Genomic DNA, 25,320 nt, shown 5'->3' on the forward strand with positions numbered 1-25,320 from the left:
TGAACTCTGAAAACAACACAAATATGATTAACCCAAAACTGGGATGAATGTTAACCAGTGAACTGCCGATTACACCTGCAGTAGCAAGAATCTTGAGTATAAAAAGTACAACCTAGTTTGAGGTAACACTTTCCAAAACCAGGGCATGAGCAACAATGGCCATATTACCTGGTTCTGATATACATATAGAACAGAACAAACAGAAAGATGAAGTAGAAGACCTTTTTTATTTTTCTCAAAGAATGGATTTTAAAACAAGAAAACACTTTTAGAAGATAACCTTGCTGCCAAAAGAGAGTCCAGGCAACATGGGAGGAGTCAGCCTCACGTTTTCCCGAGGGGTTCATCTACACCCCCAAGCTCACTCTCTCTGGTCTTTGGGTTTTCCCTGAGGATGCACACCCTCCTCTGAGAAATATACGCTCCCAATCCTCCTCTGTCTCCCAATCCTCCTCTGTCTTCCTCTGTCTTCTTCTCCTCAGCCCTGTTGATGTGTGGTGTCTGTCGCATCCACCAAACAAGAGACTTCTCCTCACGTCTTAATCTTCCTCATCTTCATCATCAATTAGGACCCTCTGTCGTGGACGCTTAGCGGGAGCAGAGTAAGCCTCCCCGTCTGAGTTAGCGTCCCCGTCACCCCCCATGTCTTTCACGGTGGGGGGGTCGTCTTCTGTCAGGAGAGGAGAGGAGAGAGCGTTGTAAGAAAAGTCAGTTGAATGTCATGTTTTCATAGCCTGGGTGCCGGTCTGTTTCACTTGAGTGAAACAGAGTGTGTCGGTACCTTGCATGGTAGCGTGCCGCCATTGGTGTGTGAATGGGTGAGTGAGAGGCCATTGTAAAGCGCTTTGGAATAAGGCTCTATATAAGTGCAGTCCATTAGCGTTCCATACTCATGGCAACAATAAAGGCCAAATCACAAACAGACTGGCACCAAAGGATATAAATGGTAAATAAATGGTAAATGGACTGACTTATATAGCGCCTTATTGCAAAATCGCTTTACAATCGCTTTACAATGGCTTATCATTCACCCATTCACACACCAATGGCGGCAAGCTACCATGCAAGGCGCCGGCCCGCTCACTGGGAGCAATTTGGGGTTCAGGGTCTTGCCCGAGGACACTTCGACATGTGGCCAGCCGGGGCTCGAACCGCCGATCTGCCAACCTTGCGATCATTAGACGGCAGCTCTACCTCCTGCGCCACAGCCGCCCCTGGATATTGATTTCTAGCTAGTGGACGAAACAGCAAAAATGTTAAACAGCAGAAGAAAAGGCTTCTCTAATACCTTTCTCCTCATCACTGTCCAACATTCGGCTTCTCTTGGTGGAGGTCTTTTCTAGTGGGGATCTGGTATGGAGAGGAAGGAATCACAGTCAGGGGATTGAACGGACATGGTGCTGTAGCATTAGTAATTAACAGGACATTATGAATGTCTCACCTCTGAGGTTCACTGTCTGAATCTACACCCTCAACAGGGAGGAAATCTGTGGAGTAAGAGAGAGAGAAAAAATTAATTGGTTGTCACTTGTGTATGGTTTTGTCTTTTCTAAGAGTTAGGGTTAGGATCGGTATTATCAAAGTATTTGAGTTTTTTTTTTACCCAAACTTTACCCAAACTTAATCAAAACAAGCATACAGTACAACGTTGTCCCCCATGAATGATGTAGCGACCCTCCTCTTGTGTGAAAAAGTGACAACTATTAAAATGCATGAAGGCTGAAAAGTTACCAGAGTATTGCTTATTTGATTCATTTCCAATGACTTGACTGTACTGTTTGGTATAGTAATCTGAGGTGTGCTCTCCTCTTTGCATTCTATTGTGCAGTTTCTAATAATAACAACTCATCACTTTAGCCGCACCATCAGAAGACTAATCGGCATCACCTCGATTAGTCGAAACAATCTCTATGGAAAAATGCATCATTCACCCAATTCGTCTAGTTTAGACAAAATTGTCCCTGTCATGACAAACATAAAGCGTGTGACATACGAACAGACAGAGACCGATCCATAGTCCCACTCCCCGATTTCATCGCGGGGGACGATTAACTATTGATAGTATTCAATTTCACACCCCAATAACACCAGACTAGTGACAGTAGTTACCGTTGAGGACACCTTACATGGTTTTAAATTTCCTCTTAAATAATCAGTAATGTAATGTTTCCCTACTCAGATTGAGGCACTCTTTTGGTAAGCGGCGTGGCTCTTCACTTCAAGCAGATCTGCTTGATTCTCTCTCCTCTCTCAGATCTGCTTGACACTCCTCTCTCATCCCCAGCTCATGCACTCCTAACCCTCCGTTGCTCCTTGGCCCCACAAAACCCAGGTGATCTCCCTGCTGTGCCTTCAACTGGCTCAGCTCCTGGACCACGCTGTCCAGTTTGTCTGTCAGATGGTGGATCATTAGGGTCACATTGTTCAAGTCCACCGCTGCCCCCCCGCCTCTCCTCTCCCCTACATCCACATCCCTCTGGGTAGAGATCGGCTGAAGTTCGTCAGGGACACCGACAGTGTGTGTGTGACGCTCTGGTCCGCCCCCGACAGCAATCTTTTGGTCTCCGGAGGCCGGATAGAGCCGTCTCCTGATATTGGGAACCGGACGGGGCTTCCCGTCTGGCCTGTGGGGAGCGAATGACTCCTTCCTGGTTGTAGCTGGTGGCTTCTTACGCTCAGCGACTTCACTGGCGGCCTTGGAGGCAGCGACTCGGACAGGAGGCGGGGGCTCGTTCCTCTGGGGGAGCCGTCTCCTGATATTGGGAACCGGAGGGGGCTTCCCGTCTGGCCTGTGGGGAGCGAATGACTCCTTCCTGGTTGTAGCTGGTGGCTTCTTACGCTCAGCGACTTCACTGGCGGCCTTGGAGGCAGCGACTCTGACAGGAGGCGGGGGCTCGTTCCTCTGGGGCATGATGCCACGGCTCGTTTTGATCCATTTGACAGGCGGTCGGGAGGCAGGGAGGTGGGGGACATCTTTATCCGTACAGGTTTCGCTTCCGTCTTTCACAAGGGCATTAACAGGGGCCATCGGCTGTTCCGGAGGCTGCATTTTGGAGACGGTGTCCGTCCTCTCGCTCGCTGTCGTATTAGCCACTGGATTATTCTTTAGCAGTTTATACTGCCTGAGGACAGGGGTGTTCAGGTAAGGGAGTCTTGAGGGTGGATGTTGAGGGCGGGTAGGGACCCTCTGGTCCAGCACAGGGACTTCCTGTCGGTGTCCGTCCTTCCTCTCAGTCTCTGTATTAGACACTAGATTATAATATTTTGTGCGCAGTTTGAGGACAGGGCAGTTCAGCACAGGGCTCCTTAAGGGTGGAGGTTGGGTGGTAGGGACCTTCTGGTCCAGCACAGGCAGTAGGGTGCTCTGGCACTGAGTTGGTGGAGGTAGGTCTGCAACACCACGGTCCACTGCTGGACTTCTAAGGCTCTCCAGGAACAACACTCTTTGCTCCATCCATGAAATCGCAACTCCGCTTTGCTGCAATTCCTCCTGCAATATGCGATTTTGTTCCACAAGTTCTATGTAGCCTTTCTGATAATTCATTCTCTTCTGCTGAGTATCTTTGCTTAGTGAGTGGGTGTTTCGCTTTCAGTGGTCAACCGTGTAATGACTACATCAGAATGTTTAGGGTGAATGTGTCATAATGGGCCAATGCACCTAAACTGCCCATTATTGTGAGCTAGAATGTTCAGCACCATAGAACAATGCTGTTTCCATGGAAATTAACATAATAACAAATCTATTATGGCTATTATCTGTTGCCACAGATATATATGGACATAATGTAGCCTACCCATTTTTAAATGCTAGTTGTTCGAATGAAGTCCCACAGTGAACTTCTGTAAGGGTATAACTATCTCAAAGATACAATAAACTTTCTTATTTCATATTTTCCCCATTTCCACTATGGACATAAATTAACTCTGTTGACTGGTGTTTATCAAAACTGTTAGACAAAAGGTGATTTAATGAAGAATCAAATGAGTTAGCTGATAATTATTGTTCTACTGTCCCTTTCTGTCATTGTCTTTTTAAACAATTTTTGCTTAGTGTTGTTTATATCTTAAATGTCCTATGCACCAACCACACCAAGTCAATTTCCTGTATGTGCGAATATACTTGGCAATAAAAAATTATTCTGATTCTGATTAAATCATCCAGGCCTTTCATCTCCAGACCTGTGTGCTCAGCTGCGGGTCGTTTCTTCTTGCGGGCCAGCATCAGGGCTCTGAGGGCCTGGGCCTTCTGGTCATGGGAGTCTGCCTCCACCAGGTGCTCCTGGCCGGGGCTCCCAGGGCTCCCAGGGCGCTCTCCCCCTGACGGGGCCTCTTCACTGGGGCACAGGGCTGCCGCTGCCCCCCTCAGCTTTGACGGGCTCATCTTCACCGGGATCCTCCAGAACGTCTCCTGATCACCAAACACAAACAAGGACATTAATATGTATAGGCTGTGAGATCATATAGAAAAAGTGCAAACATTTATAAATAAATAACATGCACGCAGACATAACAAAAAATAAATCAATTATCCCGGCTGCACTAAGACTGTTCAATGGCAACTAAAGTAGTAGTCGGGGTCAAGGCTCCTGAATCTGTATTTATTATTTATTTTAATCATCATCATCACTTTTTAGTATTTTAATATAATAACTATAGCCATCTTTTTATCCACTTCTCTATCATGATCTCACTGTTCTTTTTTATATACTATACATGGCTGGCCCAGTATTGTTGTCTGTCCTTTATGTTGTGTTGTCATGTGTTGTTTTTAGAGAGTGGCGTGGCAAAATGAATTTCCCCACGGGGATAAATAAAGTATAATTGAATTGAATTGAATTGAATTGAATAACTTTCGCACGATATAACTATAAAAAGGCAGTGGCCTGGGGTGGTCCAGTGGTCTAGCAACGCGGTCTACAGTGCACACATATGCCCATGTCGGTATGGGTTCGAATCCGGCCCATGCCCTGCTGACATGTCTGTTTATCTTTACTGACTCCATCCAATAAAATGAAAAATATGAGTGGAACTGAAAAATATGAGTGGAACTGCCCCACTCAGAAAAAAATAACCGTAAAGATTTATAAAAAGGCACCAAAGGTTTGAGGGCCTCGTACATGATATCTTAGTGGTTTATAAAAGTATTATTATCATCATCATCATCATCATCTTCTTAACATGAACACCTTTTCAGAGGTTGAGTCTTTCCACAGTCTTTACATATTAGCAACTTAAGTCTGACCAAACCCACTCATATCTTAGTGTTTTGGAGTATTAATACGGACACGTAAACCTTCGACCCCTCCTCACACCTACCTGCTCGTCAGCGGGCGCTCTGACCCCCAGTTTCCGTAGCAACATCTTGAAGCTCCTGGTTTCCATGGCGTCCTCGTTCTCCTCTGTCAGAGGGACCAGGGGCACGGGCTGAGACAAACCTGTAGACCAAGTCACATGATCACATGTTAATGATGCATAGAGAAAGATACAGTCACATGCTAATGATGCATACAGATTACATTCTAATTTTTGGTATTTAGCAGACGCCTTATTCCAAAGTAATTACATTTGACTAGGTAGGTGCTACCAGTCATAGCAGGAAAAAGTAATCTATGCTCAGGCCAGGGGCCATTGGCAATCGTCGTGCTAGAAGAAGGAAGGTTTTTATGACACAGGAGAGACAGTACAGGGGGGTAGTAGTTGTCTCAGGAGAAACAGTACAGGGGGGTAGTAGATGTCTCAGGAGAAACAGTACAGGGGGTAGTAGATGTCTCAGGTGGGACAGTACAGGGGGGTAGTAGATGTCTCAGGAGAAACAGTACAGGGGGGTAGTAGATGTCTCAGGAGAAACAGTACAGGGGGGTAGTAGTTGTCTCAAGAGAGACAGTACAGGGGGGTAGTAGATGTCTCAGGAGAAACAGTACAGGGGGGTAGTAGATGTCTCAGGAGAAACAGTACAGGGGGGTAGTAGATGTCTCAGGAGAAACAGTACAGGGGTGTAGTAGATGTCTTAGGAGAAACAGTACAGGGGGTAGTAGATGTCTCAGGAGGGACAGTACAGTTGGGTAGTAGATGTCTTAGGAGAAACAGTACAGGGGGGTAGTAGATGTCTCAGGAGAAACAGTACAGTTGGGTAGTCGATGTCTCATGAGGGACTGTAGTGGGGGGTAGTAGATGTCTCAGGAGAAACAGTATAGGGGGGATAGATGTATAGATAGATACAGGAACGTTGTCTATAGGATACAAGAATGTTCTCTCCTGAATCTCTCCTTCTTGAAGCATTGTGACTGCCATGGCACCTGTCCTAGCATAGATGTTTTCTTAAGATGTTTTTTGGTATAAACGTATAAAATGTCAAAAATGTTGAAATGTTCTCTGAGCACTTCAGAGTGCACTCACCTTCTTCTTCGCGGGCATCTGCTGTTCTGTTCAGGCAGTTCTGTAGCCACAACAGGGGTCCTGACATACCTGTTATGACACAACAAAGTTTAGGAAAATGATCAACTCTTTATACTTTGTAACCATATGAAACCAGTTGCATTAACGTGTTGGTGTTAGATAGAAACTGAGAAGAGTATACCCCATTTGGACTAATTTACTATTGTACTGTATTGTAATTTAATTAATTTTAATTTTACCATTTAGCAGACGCTTTTATCCAAAGCGACTTACAATTACGAATTACAGGGACATTCCCCCTGGAGTAACTGAGGGCTAAGTGCCTTACCCAAGGGCACACTAGTAGTGGTGTGGCTTCAGGCGGGATTTGAACTCACAACCTTCCGATCACAAGTCCAACTCACTATCCACTAGACCACCACTACCCCTATTGTATTATATTATATTGCATTTCATATCATCATACTCTGCACAGCATTGTTGCACTATTGAGGCCACTGTAAAATCCATCACTTTATTACTTTATCAATGTAGGGTTACTTTTTTTTTCCTTACGTTACTTATTATCACTGTGTTAGTATTGTGTTGTGTATCTGAACGCTGCAATGTCAATGTTGAAGAACCAAAGCAAGAACTCTACTCTTGTGTACTCGTACAGTAAGATGGAATAAACTCATTCTGCTACGTGGGGTCTGTGATTAAACCTGGCTCTCACCTTCCTGCCGGAGAGTGTGTACCACGGTCCCCACATTGGCATTCTTCTCCACCGCGCCCCTCTTTCTCCTCCCTCCATCACCTGACACCTCCCTCTCTGGCTCCTCCTCCTCACTCTCCTCAGAGTTAACCTGCTCCTCCTCCTCCTCCTCCTCCTCCTCCTCTTCTTCATCTTCATCTCTGTCCATAGGCTCTTCTGTGAGACCCCCATCGAGGTCAGCAAGGAACTCCTCTTCAGTCTGTCATAATAATAATAATAATAATAATAATAACAATAATAACAACAACAACATGTTTTATTTGCCATGCAATAAACTTGTCAATCAATTGTTGGAGCCTCTTTTAGGAGTAAAGAGTGAAGCTTGGACAGAGTGTACACAACTTCGGCTAAAAGCATCTGCTGAATGCCTAAAATGTAATGTAAAAGAAAATGTAGAGAGAAAGAGAGAGAGAGAGAGAGAGAGAGAGAGAGAGAGAGAGAGGTTTCCCCTCACCATTGCCTTTCCGCTGCTCTTCCCCGCAGCGTTGCGGCGCCTCTTCTTGTAGAGTTCCCTCCTGTCCGTCACCAGGCCCAGGCTGAGCAGCTTGTCCACCACGCGGGCCCGGGAACGCTTAGCCGTCACCTTCTTCAGGATGTTCCCCAGCACGTCTACACACAGGAGCACATCATAGAGCGTCATCACCATGGAGGACCAGGAACGGCCCGGTGTTACAATCAGCATGGACAACGAAGAACAGCATTTTGGGACTAGTTTCAGGTGTTTTAATGGCTCATAATGAAATTATACAAAATGATTACGTCAAGCACTGTGACAGAAGGTGGATTCGGGTGCCTGGGTGACGTAGCTCATTAAGGCGCGTGCCGCGTAATCGCAGGGTCCCGGGTTCGATTACGGCCATCGACATATCCTGCATGTCATCGCTCCTCTCTCTCACCCTATCCTGCATGTCATCCCTCCTCCCTCTCTCCCTCCCTCCCTCCCATCCTTCCTGTCAATCTCTACTGTCTTTATCGCAATAAAGCAGAAATGCCCTAAAAACATGTTTTTTTAAAAAGCGTCACTAGTCCCCTGGTGTAAGAACATACCATCAGAGTCTCTGTACTCCTCAAACAGCATCTGAAGCTCCTCCTCCTGGTCCTTAGTCCACAGGACGATCCGGGTGCCTTTCCTACACGGGGGGGGGGCGAGGCTACGGATTAGGATCTGTGTTTACATTTAGGGTCCTTAAGGATAAAGTAGAAGCTGCACACTCTCGTTCCAGATGCAAAAAGTGTATCATTTATTGACAACAGTTTCGGCCAGAAGCCTTTGTCAAGTCTTGGGTCTTGGAGGAGTAAGACTCAATAAATGATACACTTCTTGCATCTGGAAGGAGAGTGTGCGGCTTCTACTTTATCCTTTAGTATTCTGCTCCGTCGCCAGCACCTCGCCCCAAGTTTTCTGCGGTGTGCGGGTCTCTTCTTTTTCAAATACATTTAGGGTCCTTCCCATATTTCAACAACTTTTATTTAACATAAAATCTGTTGATTTTAATAAAAATCTGTCTGACTTTTATTTAACATAAAATCTGTTGATTTTAATCAAATCTGTCTGATTTTAATCAAATCTGTCTGATTTTAATCAAATCTGCTGGGTGGCAACTAGTGTTGGTGGACTAAGGGTAGAGCCCTAACTTGAGTTCTGTTGTGAGTGCACAAATCTTCTAGTGACTTCATCAATACAAAAAGTCCACGACCCAGCCCATAATGCCCTCTCAGTCGGTGTTGAATGAAAGGAGAGGAGGTCATCACTCCCCTTGACAAGGATGGAAGAGGCCCTAGTGGCCTTCGACACACATACGGTTAAGGCATTGCCACCTACTCTGTGGCATCTCTAGACAACTTCTTAATTTTTGTGTCAGGAACCGAAGCCTAAGAACTTTACTCTCTTACACTTGTGTGTGTATAATATGACGTAACAATACATCTTGAAACGGTCACTGACTTCTGTTTCTTCAGGTCTTTGCTGCTGTTCACCAGGCCCATCTGCACCAACTGGACCACCACCTGCCGACGGGTACGGGTGCCGTCGCTTAGCAACGGCAGCAGAGACTCCACCAGGTCTAGCGCTGTGGGTTCAGAGACAGAATGTGGCGATTTGTTTTACTTTATTTTTTATTTTTCGCTGATTTATTGCCATGCAATCAACTTTGCTCTGGGCATCTCTTACATGTGCAGGTTAGGGTTAGGGTTATTACACAATAATAACCCAAATAAAACAGAGACTGAAAGGATCTGAGGTGAAAGGTTATGGAGTGAAGGGAGTGGTGATGTGGTAGTTCACCTCCAGAGTCTTGGTGCTCCTCGTACAGCTTACGCAGCTCCTCCTCCTCCTCGGGAGTCCATGTTGCCATTTTGTTTGACCCCGCTCTGAGGCCGGCAGGAGAACACAAAAAAAACCAGACATTTTTAATATGGAAGACTTCAAAAAAAAGTACCACAAGAGTTCAAATATACAAAGACAGGCAGCCCCGCCACCACGCCAACGCACCCGTCTTTGGTGTAGCCCTCTGTCATTTCGCGCACCGCTCCGACATTCTTCCAGAACAGCAGCTCCATATAGGCCTTGTTGTTCCGTGTCGCGAGCTCAAAGAACCGGCCAAGCACAAACTTGGCAAAGGTCACCAGCTCCTGTGGGGGAGAGGGAGAGAGAGAGGGAGAGTTTGAACTCACGTTGAATGCAGGTCTGCACAAAGTATTAGGATCTGTGTTTACGTTTAGGGTCCTTCCCATATTTCAACAACTTTTATTTAACATGTGATCAGTTTATCTATTGCATACATAACATCCTCCATGTGTGACATTAACACTTAAATCAGCCTGTGAGTAAAGAAAACATTTATATCTTTGCACTCAATCAAATTTCAGGACCCTCCTTTCATGACTTTCCCTAGATATGTGCGTTCTACCACACAGTATCCTTACATTTTCAAAATCACATCAGGATAAGCTAGTATAAAGCTATTTTGCAGTTTTTCTGTGTAGGAAGCAGGCAAATTTACAAGCGGCCAACTAGTGGTTGTTGTGTGTAAGTAACAGCTTCCCATTGTAAAGAGGCGAGGCGGCCGAGGCGGCTCTTTTAGTAGGTAAAAAAGGCACGGCTGTTCTAGTGTTAAAGAGCACCCTGGAAGGCAGCCACCCTCTCCCAGGACCTGAGGTGGGGTACTGTAGTACCTTGGGGGTACAGGGGTACAGTACCTTGTAGGCAGCGGCAGCGGGGTCCGCCAGGATCTTGTTGAAGAGGCAGAAGACGGAGAGCTGGAAGAGCAGGGCGTCCATCTTGAGGTCGACGGCGAGGCGGTGCAGCATGCGGGCCGCGCAGTGGTTGGTGTGTGGGGTGTTCTGGGAGTACGTCCTCAGCATGTACACGTACGGACGCACGATGTTGGGATGGGCAAACCTGCCAGACGGAGTAGGTCGTTCAGCGTGGTCACAGAGCAGCTGAGATTTGTTTTCTATGATCTTCTAGATCTTCTCAAAATGGTGTCATATTATTTTTCCAGTTTCTGGTTTAGACCAGGGTCTCCACTACGATCCGACCCCCGGATCACAACGGGGCCCCCCCAAGAAAAACAGGGTTCCCGCGGGAACTTAAAGTCTTACATTCGCTAATCAGAATTTTAGGCCTTAAATATTTAGGTCTTAAATATGGAGTTGGCAGGTCGTTATTTTGTGTGTCGCGGGGTGAACAGTTTTGGAACCCCTGCTGTAGACTGTTAGACAAATGACCGAAGAAAAAATATTTATTTCCCCTCACCTTTTGATGAAGTCTAGGAAATTGAAATCCTGCTCAAACACGCGTACAGACTCCAGCTCTTCCTCCTGCTCCTCCTCTTCCTCCTCTGGCCCATCCTCTTCCTCCATACTAGGCTCAGGGGGTGGCGGCCCTGAAAAAGAAAATAACAAAATATGGTCTCATTACTAGTGTATACAACATTTTTCTACATTGTGTAAGCAATGCAACGATGCATCGCGAGACAGTTAGTTATCGTTACAAATATGTGACGATACAAATGAGTGAGATTAATCTCGATACTCGTTTTAAACAGCAGAGGGCGCAATCTACTTTTCACTTCGCTTGTTTGAAGGTATATCCTAAAGTAGATATACACTACCTCATAAATAAAAATGGATTCTTTAAGAAATACAGTATTTTGTAGTTTTTGTCTGAGAAATAAATAAAAGAATATTTTCTCATTCATTATTTGTCTGCAATCTCAGTTTGTTCGAAAAAAATTCATGAGAAAATCATATCGTGAACCCAGTACCATGAATCATATTGAATCAGGAGTTGAGTGTATCGTTACATCCCTATTAACTACTACTTAACTTACCCTACCAGTGCATCCAACAGTGTACACAACCAATGAAATGATATTGGTCTCTAAGGTAGTTCGTAGTGTAACTCAGACAGGTAGACTCTAAGGTAGTTCATAGTGTAGCCTAACTCAGACAGGCAGACTCACTGGGCAGGTATTGGTCTCTAAGGTAGTTCGTAGTGTAACTCAGACAGGTAGACTCTAAGGTAGTTCATAGTGTAACTCAGCCAGGTAGACTCACTGGGCAGGTTGGTGAAGAGGATCTGTTTGAGTAGCTCCAGCTCCTCCTCTGGCTCCACGTCAGCTGAACCAAACGTGTCTCCGTCTGGCCAGATCTCCCTGGGCATGGAGGAAGACAGAGAGAAGAACAGCAACAAGCGTAAGTAATAGACTACAGATAATTGGTGGAACGCTGTGATTTGTTTTACTCCAAAGAAGGCAGAGGGGTACTGTTTTGAGGTTCTCTACATTCTATTTATATATATATATTATTACCATTTAGCAGACGCTTTTATCCAAAGCGACGTACAATTAGAGATTACCAGGACAGTCTCCCTGGAGTAGCTTCTAAGGTCTAAGTCTGTGCCTTACTCAAGAGCACACTAGTGGTGATGTTCCCAGGTGGGATATTAACTCAACTAGTGGTGGCCTAGGGCAGTGGTTCTCAACCCTCTCCTCGGGGCGCCCCAGCCGCACCACATATTTGATCTGTTCCACCACCAGCACACCTGATTCAACTAATCAAGTACAAAGTACAATTATGGTTTGTACTTGATTAGTTGAATCAGGTGTGCTGGTGGTGGAACAGATCAAATATGTGGTGCGGCTGGGGCGCCCCGAGGAGAGGGTTGAGAACCACTGCCCTAGGCCACCACTACCCCTACTACTGTGGTCAGTGAGGCCAGTGTGATGAGCAGAGGGGGAGGGTTGATATGGAGACACACTGACCTGGAAGCGCGTAGTAAGCCCAGAGCCTCAGGTCCCAACTTGGCGATCAGGGCGTCCTGCACACGCACCATGGCCTCCGTCTGCTGCTCCTCCAGAGGACTGTCAGACGTAGCGTCAAACGGCACAGCGCCCTCTGTCAGAGCCCCTGATAACTGCAGCAGGACAGACAGACAGACAGACAGAATTCAGTCTTCTCTTAGATGAATAATAATATAGGCCATTTAGCTTTTATCCAAAGCGACTAACATTGCAGGATTTACAAGCTAATCTCATTTTTTAGACCTAGCACCTCTTTTTTTTAGACCTAATGACTGAAACTTGGGGCCTTTTTAGGCCTTATATATCTGATTGCTGGATTTTAGACTTTAAGGCTTTTTTATGACCAGCGCGGGAACCCTGAACACAGATCAGTAAAAAACAAAACAATCTAGAATGGAACCCCAGTCTGATGGAGACACGAGTTCTGAAGCGTCAACTGTCCCCCCTGACGTTGCCATGTTTGGTCCCCCCAATCACCTGGAACCCCGTGGCCCTCAGCTCCTCTGCCACGGCCGCCCAGCTCTCCTCCAGGGCCTTGGGGGTGAGGTCTGCTGGCGGCTTCTTCTTAGGCTTCTTCTTCTTCTTCACCCGCTTGTTCTGCAGCAGGAGATCCAGGGAGGCAATTAAGTTAGAAAACACTGTACTCAGCACGTTACATTATACTGTGCTTAGACCAGACAGTTGCCAATGGAACTGAACTCAACCTGTAGGCCAGTGGTTCTCAAACCTCTCCTCGGGGGACCCCCAGCCCGCTCCACATGTTTGACCTGTTCCACCACCAGCACGCCTGATTCAACTAATCAAGTACAAAGCAATTAGGATTTGTACTTGATAAGTTGAATCAGGTGTGCTGGTGGATCAAATATGTGGAGCGGCTGGGGGTCCCCGAGGAGAGGTTTGAGAACCACTGCTCTAGGCTACCTGCCACCCCTATATCATCCACCCCGTGTGAATCATTTTACTATCTCACCTGCACCACCAGGTTGTTGCTGCCTTTACAGAAGCGCTCCAGCATGCGCAGGAAGAGGTGTGTGGACTCCACCAGGTCCTTCAGGAAGGAGCGCGGCTGCTTGGTCTGATCATACTTCCTCAGCAGGGTCAGGAAGATCTCCCTGTACTCCATCAGGTAGAAGATGTTACCTGGGGGGCAGGGAGGAGGAGGAGGAGGAGGAGGAGGAGGAGGAGAGGGTTCAAATAAGAGAACAAATCACAAGACGATACACAAATGTGACAGCAGCTGGTGAAAGTGGTGGAACAGGTCGGCAACCAATCAAATGTTCTGACTTTTATTCTGAAAATGTTCAAAAAACGTACGAGTGTAGAGTAGAGGGGATTACTCACTGAATCCATTGCAATGCAATGTTTTGGCTTGACTAGCGAGTGGGTCATTGATTTTTCAACGACGTTGACATTTATTTACATTTTTCAGAATAAAAGTCGGAACATTTAGATTGGTTGCCGACTTGTTCCTGGTTTCACCAGCTGCTGTCACATGTGATGAGTAGAGAGAGAGGAGGTGGTGGTGGTGGTGGCGGCTCACTTTTGATGACGTTGGAACTCTTTCGGATGTTCTTGTCGCGGGAGCGGTCCATCTCGTTCACAGTCAGGAGCAGTTCCTGGTACGCCTTCAGGGCCAGATGCATCCTGGGCAAATAAACATAAACATACATAAAACACACACACACACACACACACAGGTTTGAACCCAGACATTCATCTCACAGTGATAATATTCAGGGGTATTCATGTCATGGTCAGTTTAGAAGGCATGTTGGTTACATCGATAAACAACAACAACCGACCAATCACATTCAGTCTGTCCTGTCCCCAACAGACCACCCCCCCCCCCCCCTCCCCCCCCTCACCTGCGAGACCAGGATTTAGCCTCCTTCTTCTCCATCAACATCATCTCATAGTAGTTGGTGATGTTGCGCTCGATGTAGTGGAAGGCACGGATGGACATGGTCTCAGAGACGAGGTCGGCACGGAAACCGTTGCCGCGGTTGAAGGACATGAAGAAGCTGAGAGCCCAGAGGAAGTAGGTCTCGTCGTGCTGCTGGGCCTGTTCCCGGATCAGACCCTCCTGTGGAGCACAGAGTGGCCGTAAGACACTGACAGGGTACATTTTACATTTACACAGGGTATTTACAGGAATCTTGAGGTTAATTTCAATACCTTTCTAAGACTTTTTAAAGACCTTGTCAATATTTTTCCAGGCCACTTCGAGCTGTAACCGTTGACATCAGTGACACCTTTAACTTAACAGTTTTAGTTTGCAATAGACTAGACCACTATCATACAACAGAATCTCCGGTTCATCTTTGTTTTTTAATAAAACTAATAAATTCACGAACTTTTACTAAAAGTTTTTAGGACTCAAACTCTTTGGACAGAGTCTAATTCAGAAAAATACCTACACAATTCAAGACCTCATAAAATCGTGATAAGACTTTTTAATACTCATTAAGGGGGTATTAATTAACTTTTTAATACTCATTAAAGACACCGCGGATACCCTGACTGAGGATCGGGATCAGAATGATCCTGATTCTTTTTTTTTGCTATCCAGGATCAGATCTCTCTGGCTGACTTTGAGTGGTATAGGGGGAAATCAGCCAGCTTGATCTGATTCTGGATCAGAGAAAATAATCCGGATCATTCTGACCAGATTAAAAGTTTTTAACAACTGGGCCCTGGTCTCTGTAGTGTGAATGCTGTGGTTTAAACTGGTCTCAAAATGAGAAGGATGTGATGTCTGTGCCCACTAAATTATTCTTGGGTATTAGCGATTAGTGCAACATCAGATTTGTTCATACCAAGACCATGTTCAAAATGTGAAACAAAAAGAGTTAACAGTTAACGGCATGACTTTGAACTGGATTTACTGGATTTGTGTGCTCCTCTGTGGCTCAGTTGGTAGTGTATGGAGCTAACAACGCTTTGGTTGTGGGGCCGATTCCTGCTGGGACCATATATACTGAAATGTATGCCCTCGTTGCAATGTAAATCGCTTTGGATAAAAGCTAAATAGCATATATTATTATTATTGGATTTTGACCGAATTAGGCCTGCACTGCATTATGGGACATCTCTCATGTAGTGTGTGTGTGTGTGTCTTCATGTGGTATTGAAACGAGACACGCTTACCTTGACCAGGTACATGAGGTTATTGTAGCAGTTCTCCAGGAAGTCGACGCAGAACTCGCGCAGGAAGAGACGCACGTTGAGGGCAGAGCGACGTTTGTCGGAGTCTTGCGCGTGCCGATACCGAATGGGGACGCGTCTGACAGCCTTACTCGTGTCGTGGGTGAAATTCTTAAACTGGAGGACAGATTGGAAGACAGAGACCAGAGAGAGACAGACATGAGGACAGTTTAATCGCTTGACATTTCAGCTAGAAAAACACTTACATTTTTTTCCATGGAAATTCAATGCATTGACCTTCTCTCAATTTCGCAAAAATCTAATGACATTCAAATGATTGATTATACCATTCAACAGATTGATGATGCCATCCAACAGAGTGACGATACCATTCAAAGGTTTGTCTCGATTTGATTGGTGGCCTGCAGTCATGAATGTTTACCAGGGCCCGGCCACTGGCATAAGCAGGTCCACAACCGCTGGAGGGGACCACACTTTTGCCGTCGATTTAGCTCAAGCTACCACCCGTCAATCAAAAACTCTACTAGCCCCTGTCGACGAGACAACCGTCGATCAAAAACGACGCTACCACCCGTCAACAACACCTATACTCTGTGGTAGATCACATCCTGTTCACACTCACATTATGAAGGCCTCTGTGGTAGATCACATCCTGTTCACACTCACATTATGAAGGCCTCTGTGGTAGATCACATCCTGTTCACACTCACATTATGAAGGCCTCTGTGGTAGATCACATCCTGTTCACCGATGGACTTGAGTCCCTGAACCACGTAGGAACCCCCGAAGCGTGAGTGCCTGATGGAGAGGGAGTAACCAGTACACACAATGAGAGAAACCAGGACACAATAACACACATTTCAAAACACACTTTGTAAAAGTGTGACGGCAATAACAGGACAGACGTAGTCGTTTTGCCGGTAGAGAAGAAAAAAAACATCCGCTTTATTTTCACACTGCATTCGTACTGACACACTTATATGACGTCATCACCCGCTAAAAGAAGAAGCACGGGTGATGTAGTACCCACAAACACAACAACAGTGTTTAAACATGGCTGGAACGCCGTGAATAAATCAATGTCCTGTCTCGCTAGCGAGTGGTCACTACAACTTATGGAATAAGTGGAATGTGGAATATTGTTTGTTTTTTTTACTGATTTATTGCTATGCAATCAACTTGTTAGTCAGTTGCACAGTACGATTGCTTGGCGGCCTCTCTGACCTCTAGGCTACGCTGGGTGATATGAGGCTGTCGTCCATAATTCTTACTGCTCTTGTTATTCCAGATGAAACCACTAGAGGCCTATCAAGCTCTTCAACTGCTTCCAGGTCAGTGTATTGTCCTCTCTATATACAGAGCATGTCATACCACCTTTAACTGTACCTGGGTCCGGGGTAATGGGTGGTGCAATGCATCTACCCTTTTGATTACATAATGTGCCAACGTACATAGTTGTAATCTTTCAGTATCAAATATACTATTAGAAACTGGAATTAATATTAAAATACCTCTGTATAGGCCTGTAGGACGTGTCTTGTCTTACCACCTCTAACCGTACTTGGGCCCAGTGTGTTTACCTGGTTCCTCTCTGCATAGTGCGGCTGCGTTTCTCCGCCTGTTCCCGCTGCCGCAGGGACTCCAGCTCTGACGCGTCCTTCTGTTTCTCCTGGGCTGAGCGAGCATGACCGGCACTCACCAGCAGCTCTGGGGTCTGTAGGCAGAGAGAGAGAGAGAGAGAGAGAGAGAGAGAGAGAGAGAGAGAGAGAGAGACGGTTATATTGTCAGATTATAGGCCTTGCACCAAAACATGTACAGTATATGAACGAAAAAGGCTCCTGTGTTTAAAACAATGTTTTTAATCATGTGGGTCTTCCTCTAACAGGGGCGGCAGGTATCCTAGAGGTTAGAGAGGCTGACTGACAATCGGAAGGTCGCTGGTTCGATCCCCGCCTCAGGAGGGAGCTGCATGTGAGCTTATGCACTGGAGGGTTGCTGGCGTCATATCTAAAGGTGCCTACCACTGCCGTTGTGCCCTTGAGCAAGGCACGTAACCCCTCATTTCTCCAGGGGTGCTGACTATAGCTGGCCCTGTGCCTAGAGCAAAAAAAAATGCATTTCGTGGTACTCTGTGCAACGAATGACAAAAGGTCGACTCTGATCTAATTTTTTTAAACCTTAATCTAACTAACTTCTAAATCTAATCTAGCTTGCGTCTCTCACCTGGTCCCTGAACATGAGGGAGATGACCTCCAGCACATGCATGCTCCACTGCTGTTCACTCTGGGCGGAAGCCAGGAACTTGATGAGGTCGTCCAGACCGCTCATGTGGAGGGCCCACAGCAGCTTGTCATGCACGCTGGCGTCGTCGTCCACGTTCTACAGCCGCCAAGGAGAGAGAAAGATGGGAAGGGAGGTCACAGGGAGAGAAGGAAAGGGAAATTGGGAGGGAGAAGAGAGGGATGGAGAAAGGAATAGAGTGTTGGAAGAAAGAGGGAGAGAGAGAGGGGGAGAGGGAAAAAGAAGAGGAAAGCACAGTGCAAGACACAGTGTAAGACACCACCAGACATAAACTGCTTGTCGAGAGAGACAACAATTAAAAAGAGAGGCTTGAATGTGTGAACACTAGATTGTCTCTTGCCTTCTCTACCACAGCACAGCAAAACAATATATTGTGAAATATGTGTAAAGTTCAGCAATACAGAGACTTATTTACTAGTTGACGAGCTAAGTACATTTTTTAAATGTATACCGTTATATATTTTTTTGAGAGAGAGAGAGAGACAGGAATTCAAGCACTTTCAATGACCCATGTCTATTTTCAAAAAGACCTTGATTTTTTCCCCTCAAATTCACAAACTTTGAAGGATTTCAAGGACCCGTGGGAACTCTGATATACCGAACATAAAACCACAGCATGAGTAGAGAGACTCCTCTGAATGAGGTCACACTGAGCCGCCTGTTGAACTGACCTTCTCCTCATTGGGATCAGCTGGGACATGCAGCACGTTTCTGACAAGCAGCAGGATCCTCTCTATGAGCAGGTGGTCCTCCTCCTGCCTCTGCTCCCAGTCCTGAAAGACAGAGACAGAGAGAGAGAGAGAGAGAGAGAGAGAGAGAGAGAGAGAGAGAGAGAGAGAGAGAGAGAGAGAGAGAGAGAGAGACAGAGAGACAGAGAGAGAGAGAGACAGAGAGAGACAGAGAGAGAGAGAGAGAGAGAGAGAGAGAGAGAGAGAGAGAGAGACAGAGAGAGAGAGATAGACACAGAGATGGGGAGAGAGAGAAAAAGAGAAACAGACAGATGGAGAGAGTTTAAGATCAGGTGGGTTAAGATCAGGATCACTTTTAGAAGGATTGGTGTATTCAGCCAGGCAAATCGTTCACAACGTTGCAAACAAACAAACATAAACGCCATTTATTAGAGCAGTCGTCATGACTCCCCTTTGTCACAGGCACTCATACCTGGCCAAAGAAGTGTGAGCATTCTGCCTTGTTCCACCGCATTGTTCTTGCATTGTTTAACGGGCCGCATAGACAGCAGGGCTCCATCTCAAACACTCACCAGTTGCAGCAGGTTGTACAGGGTCTCACTCAGAACTCCAAACACTTTCTCATTGGCAAACGCCTAAGAAGAGAGAGGGGGGGGTTCAATGTCAACTATACACCCATTCAAAACATTATTCACTCTGAAGCAGAGATTACTTCACTGCTGGAAAGTGGAATCAATCAAAATCATCACCATCATCTTCTTCACTTTAGATAATGCAAAATACTGTAAGCTAAAGGCTTAATCTACCCTTTTGATTATTTAATTTGCCAATATCTTAATTGCATCTTTTAGTATCAAATGTATTATTAGAAACTGAAATTAATAGTAAAATACCTCCTTATAGGCCTGTAAGCATGACACTATCTGCAGGAAGTGATGTCGGATAGCAGGTTCATCTGGGACTTTCCCGAAGCAGAGCAGTGCAGGCTGGGTAAGATTGACCATGAGCCTGTAAAGCACCAGAGAGGCGTCAGCTTCAGGACCACCGTTGTTAAAACCCTCAACACAATAATCACTTCACAATATCAAACTGTAGTCAAACCACTCCCACAGATCGATAGGAAATGAACTTGCGTTTCTTTACTGGACCACATTATCAGAAGCTCTGCTAGGCTAACAAACAGGCCCAGGGTCAGATGATTGACTGCCCTCATAGTAGGGTAGGATTAAGGGCTGGGGAACATTGCATTGCATTTTGCACTATGCCTGCCTATCTATAGCCAGTTGACCCATCTGGTTGGATGCCGAACTGTGTTTCATTGTCTTTGTACTTGTCAATGACAATAAAGTGGAATCTAATCTAATCTAATCTAATCTGATGCTAGATCTGTGGTTAGGAGAGGCATTTACCTCCTGAAGACCACAGGGTGTGCCACTGACTCTGTCTGTCTGTCTGTCTGTCTGTCTGTCTGTCTGGCGACCTGATGCGGGCGTCAAACAGGGGCTTGTCTGTCTGTGTCTGTCTGTCTGTCTGACTGTTTGACTGTCTGACTGTCTGCCTGTCTGTGTCTGTCTGTCTACCTGATGCAGGCGTCAAACAGGGGCTTGTCCTGGCCGTGCTGGGTGATGATGGGCAGCAGGTCGTTCTGGAGGATCTGTCCCGCGCCCAGCTGCTGCCGGATGTCACGCGTATCGTCCTCATGACGCAGGTATCTGATCAGGTCCTTCACACTCTCTACAGCAGTGAACAAGAAGGCGGGAGGTTACAACCACGTTGTAGGCAACACTAACACTTTAGCACGAACACTAATACTTTTCCAAAGCGACTTACTACATTGCAGCGAGTGCATACATTTCGGTATATATGGTCCCAGTGGAAATCAAACCCACAACCTAAGTGCCATGCTCTACCAACTGAGCCACAGAGGACTAGGGTTGGGTACCGAAAATCGGTACCGGAAGGTACCGGTTACTTTACATTCGGTATGTACCCGTACCGAATCGCAAAGGAGATTTCGGTACCTTTCTATCTCGCCCCCTGATGTCCGGTGTCAACTGGCGACTCGTGACGTGACATCGCCTGTTAAATTTCCACTCAGTGAAAGCAGCGAGTACGGAAGGATAACGAGAAGGTTGCTAATAGCAACTTCCGCTAGCGGGTTGGCGTAACGCGACGCTCGACTTATGGGTGCGTTCCGTAAACTCGTTCTGGAATTCTGATCACCACTCGTGGAATGCCTTCTGTCCAATCAAATGACTTGCTCCCCTTATGACGTCGGGCCCAGTGTGCGCTGCGACGCTCTCAGAGCGAGTTTACGAACGCAAGCCTTTGATTGGACAGTGCACTCCAGGATTCGACGCGTCTGTTGATGACGTTGTGCGGATGTGTGGCTGCGTCTCTGCGAGGTGGACAACATGATCGGGGATCTCTTGATATTCGGGTACTGTCCTTATCCTACTACTGTGTCTGAAAAATCAATCGTCATGTCTTATGTCGACCGTGTTATTATTATATATATATATATGTCATTTAAAAAAATCAAAAGTACCGAATTAAGTACCGTTTTGGTACCGGTACCGTTTTTAAAGTATCGGTTAGGTACTGGTACCGGATAAAACCCAAACGGTACACAACCCTACAGAGGACCACAGTAAATCCCTTTATGGCACAAGACCAATGAGAAACAAGTGTTACATATTAAATAATACAACACTGCCGTTCTAGACTCACCTAGACATTCGGGTTCTCTGTGGTAGGTCTCCCCCTCCAGGTACCCCAGGGCACTGCACGTTGCCAAAAGCTCACAGTTCATCATGTACAAGTCCATATATCACCAGCCTGTCTGGAGGGGTGCTGAAGGGCTGCTGAATCTGACGGGAATACGAGAGAAATAATTCATCTTGGTTGTTTCCATGGAGATTCTGAACATCTTTCTGTGTATACTACAAACAAGAGAGAGAGAGAGAGAGAGAGAGAGAGAGAGAGAGAGAGAGAGAGAGAGAGAGAGAGAGAGAGAGAGAGTTCCCTGGTTTCCCTGTTTCCATGGAGATTCTGTGTATAATACACCCACAAAGCCTACAAATATTATGGACCCATTTTCTAGATAGGCTGGAGCAGAAACAAACAAGAGAGAGAGAGAGAGAGAGAGAGAGAGAGAGAGAGAGAGAGAGAGAGAGAGACAGGGAGAGAGAGACAGAGGGAGAGAGAGATAGAGAGAGAGAGAGAGAGACAGAGAGAGAGAGTGAGAAAGAGAGAAAGAGAGACAGAGAGAGAGAGAGAAAGAGAGAGACAGAGAGAGAGAGAGAAATTAATCACCTGGATCTCAACAGCAGAACGGAGGTCTTCAGACTTCATAAGCTGTTCAAAACCTGCAGAGAAGACAAAGGAACAGTCAGGTATACTACTAGGCTGCGTGAGTCAGACCTATATGGAAGCTCCCAAGTAACGTTGCTTTCCTATATAGTGTTGGACTACAAGAATGTATATTTCAGAGAGATTTTGGACCTCTGACCTGCTCTAGTAACTGAAATCTAGAAATGTATCTACTAACACCATCCCTTGTTAGAGCTACTGGCAGGAGCACAAAAGACTACACCGTTTGCAATGTGATTCCCTAGTGGAGTGTGAGGCCCTAGGCTTGTCCACACACTCATTACAGCTATTGGCTATTAGGAGAAAAAGAACCTGACTTGAACTCTATGAACCTGAACCTGAGCTGAACTCAACGAACCTGCCCATCAGTGGAGAGCTACCACACTGACAACACACAGAGAGGGGGAGGGACAAAGTATGACAAGGACCAACCACAATGGACCTATCGCTAAGCCACGCCCCCTTTGAAAACTCGGACAAACAAACAGCGTTTCACTGACTGAATGACATTCAATGACTTACAATGGCGGGAGTTGGCACATTTTTTGATTTTTGATTTACCACAGCAAGTAATAGACATGATTTTTTAAAAAGATGACAAGAATATTTCGTCTAGAAGCTTTTCACCATCAGATATATTAGCGAGTTGTTTGTCCGAGTTTTCTGCCTGTAGTGACTTTTGCTGTGATTTGATTGGACAATTTCTCTTTTGGGGCGTGGCTTAGTGATAGGTCTTGTCACTTGTCTCACTTATGTCGTGTCCTGCTGTCACTTTATTCTATCTTGACTTAAACTTGCCTGTTACCTTACTGTGCTGCAATGACAGGAACCAACGCTTAAGAAATGTACTCTCTTACACTTGTGTAATGTGACGTATTAATAAATAATAACACACACACACACACACACACACACACACACACACACACACACACACACACAAAGGGGGGGGAACGATGAAAGGCTGTAACAGTCACCATTGAACAACTGTAATACTTAACACAATAATAACCTGATTCTTTAACCTAGTTTACACACAAAGAGGATGAGTAGTGGTTAGGGCTTTCGTTCTTAATGTCATAAACCTCCTTTCATTCATAAACCTCCAGCCCTCATCTTATGAAACCCTGCACCCGCAGGTCTTTCAGCTAAAGGATTGAAGAAGAAAAAATGGAATGAGACCAATCATGTAACTATATTAATCATCCAAACCCCAAAAAAGCATTGTGTGATTGTGGGGAGTTTACAAAAACAGAACCAAGCTGTGAGGTTACACAAGTGAAGCCTGATCCCTATTGAGCAAGAGTGTAACTGGGACCCCTACCTGACCACCACACCTGCTAAATGCCAAACATGTCAAACGTCATGTAATGTCTAGGTCACAAAAGCCAAGGCAGCAAGAAATTGAGTAATTACAGATTTAAAGATACCGTAATGCAAGGACTATTCTACCAATCAAATACTGGTGGTGGTAGACAGTAACAGTTTTCCTTTATGGGAGTACACACTACACATACACACACACACACACACACACACACACACACACACACACACACACACACACACACAATATGGGGATTCAAAGGAAAAAAAGCACACATTTTGCCAACCATAACTTGTATGACTATGCATCGGTTTGTTTGCAAACAACCCCTTTGCCTTTTGGCACTGCAGCAGTATAAAGAAGACTCCCTAGGCTGGTAGTAAAAGCCTGCTGGATCGGGGTGAACTAACATCACAAGCATTAGTAGCCTTTAGTGATCTATTGACAGAATATTTCTCACAGATTTAAAATGCGAAACCTATAAGGTAGAACAGCTGTGAGCACCAGACCAGACTAGACAAACCTCGTCTGTGAAACAGAGACATTGTCTGAAAAGTCAACTCGTGAGCTTAGAATGATAAGGTTCTATCTCCGTTTAGAATGATAAGGTTCTATCTCCGTTTAGAATGAGAAGGTTCTATCTCCGTTTAGAATGATAAGGTTCTATCTCCGTTTAGAATGATAAGGTTCTATCTCCGTTTAGAATGAGAAGGTTCTATCTCCGTTTAGAATGATAAGAATGAGAAGGTTCTATCTCCGTTTAGGGCAGTTCAGAGATATTGAGCGTCAAAGTTTTTACATTCCATTATGTTCTGTGAGATGGAACCTTTGTATTTTATGAATTACTAACTCAAAAATGTCAACATTTTAAAAATAACACCACACAGGCATTAATAAACAACTAATGGATCAGATTATGTAAAAAAAAAAAAACTCAATTTTGACAAAAATGGAGATAGAACCTTATAACTCTAACGTCACGTAGTCTCGAAATGTACAAATGTGATAGTAAATGCGATACATAGATTCAATACTGCTTCCTGCAATTGATTTATGCACGGATAAGAGTGGGACACAGTGAAACGTACACAGACAGACAGACTCAGACCGTTTCTAGGTTAATCTGGATCTTTCCATGACATGACATCACTCAAAGCGTAACGGGTTATACATACCAGATCAAACCACCGTGAAGGAAAACATTCCCGGTCTAATTTAAGTATTTTATCAATCCGTAAGCAAGCTAACAATATTTATGACTATTCCCTGACATTTCCGACAGCATAGCTGTCTCAAAAGTCTCGCGCCAAAACTACGACCGGATGTTGGGGAAAAAACTTGTTTTGTTTTTTAAAGGAGACAAGTCGCCCCAGACACCAGGGAGGTATTCCATTAAAGTCACTAAAAGGAAAATCTAGGCTTATTTTCACAAGTCTCGCGAGATTTATCAAAATAAGACCGGCTTTTTTATAAATCTCGCGAGATGTATCTAAATAAGCCTAGATTTTTCTTTAGTAACGTTTATGGAATACCCTCCCAGCAGCCAGCTACATTGTATCGATAGCAATTCTCAATGATGCATCCATATTAATAGGGAGACAATGAAAGGCACGAGTGTTACTTATCAAATCAAATAAGATCGATAGCTACCTGCCAAAAGTAGTTGACTAACTCCTAACTCAATGAATGCATGATGGAAAATTGTGTAAATCAATCATACATTATGCACATAATATTATGGCTATTGCTGCGACTTTTCTACGCTTGTTTTTTCGGGAATGCATTAGTAGAGTAGCCTAAATACAAAAGCAAACTAACAGAGAGGCATGTTATTTATAGGCTCCAGCTGAGAGCCTGCAAAACAAAGTACTGTAGCTGTCTGCATATCACTGTAATCAAAGTAGATATTTGCCGTCTCAACATACCTGCTTACTACCAGGTTTAGATCGTTTTAAAGATTGTACCCATCACTTGTCCAAACATCTTGATTTCTTGTAGTTTACGGCTAAG

The 25,320-nt window shown here is 45.2% G+C and overlaps 1 protein-coding gene across 1 annotated transcript; it reads right to left on the bottom strand.

Moving 5' to 3' along the window:
• timeless (timeless circadian clock) lies at positions 1 to 25,320 on the bottom strand. The gene is made up of 31 exons (XM_080548214.1): positions 25,236 to 25,320; positions 21,927 to 21,979; positions 21,342 to 21,481; positions 20,192 to 20,345; positions 19,505 to 19,619; positions 19,184 to 19,246; positions 18,594 to 18,695; positions 17,845 to 18,000; positions 17,202 to 17,335; positions 16,332 to 16,419; positions 15,604 to 15,777; positions 14,322 to 14,539; positions 13,997 to 14,100; positions 13,427 to 13,596; positions 12,934 to 13,053; positions 12,418 to 12,569; positions 11,711 to 11,808; positions 10,908 to 11,037; positions 10,349 to 10,550; positions 9,642 to 9,781; positions 9,435 to 9,520; positions 9,096 to 9,219; positions 8,198 to 8,280; positions 7,605 to 7,759; positions 7,112 to 7,349; positions 6,397 to 6,465; positions 5,317 to 5,435; positions 4,180 to 4,408; positions 1,442 to 1,487; positions 1,289 to 1,350; positions 1 to 670 (listed from the first exon to the last, which is right to left on the bottom strand). Exons 3-31 carry the CDS (start codon positions 21,436 to 21,438, stop codon positions 540 to 542), a joined length of 3,759 nt encoding a protein of 1,252 aa, XP_080404340.1. The 5' UTR covers positions 21,439 to 21,481; positions 21,927 to 21,979; positions 25,236 to 25,320; the 3' UTR covers positions 1 to 539.

Source organism: Nansenia antarctica, assembly GCF_963989245.1.
Source record: "Nansenia antarctica genome assembly, chromosome: 18".
Classification (NCBI taxonomy): domain Eukaryota; kingdom Metazoa; phylum Chordata; class Actinopteri; order Argentiniformes; family Microstomatidae; genus Nansenia; species Nansenia antarctica.

Coding starts and splice junctions, on each gene's coding strand:
- timeless (XM_080548214.1), bottom strand. CDS start 21,438: ATGGACTTGTACATGATGAACTGTGAGCTTTTGGCAACGTGCAGTGCC. Junction 18,001..18,593: donor CTGATCCCAATGAGGAGAAG/GTCAGTTCAACA, acceptor TGGCGGCTGTAG/AACGTGGACGACGACGCCAG. Junction 11,038..11,710: donor CCTCTTCACCAACCTGCCCA/GTGAGTCTACCT, acceptor TTTCTTTTTCAG/GGCCGCCACCCCCTGAGCCT.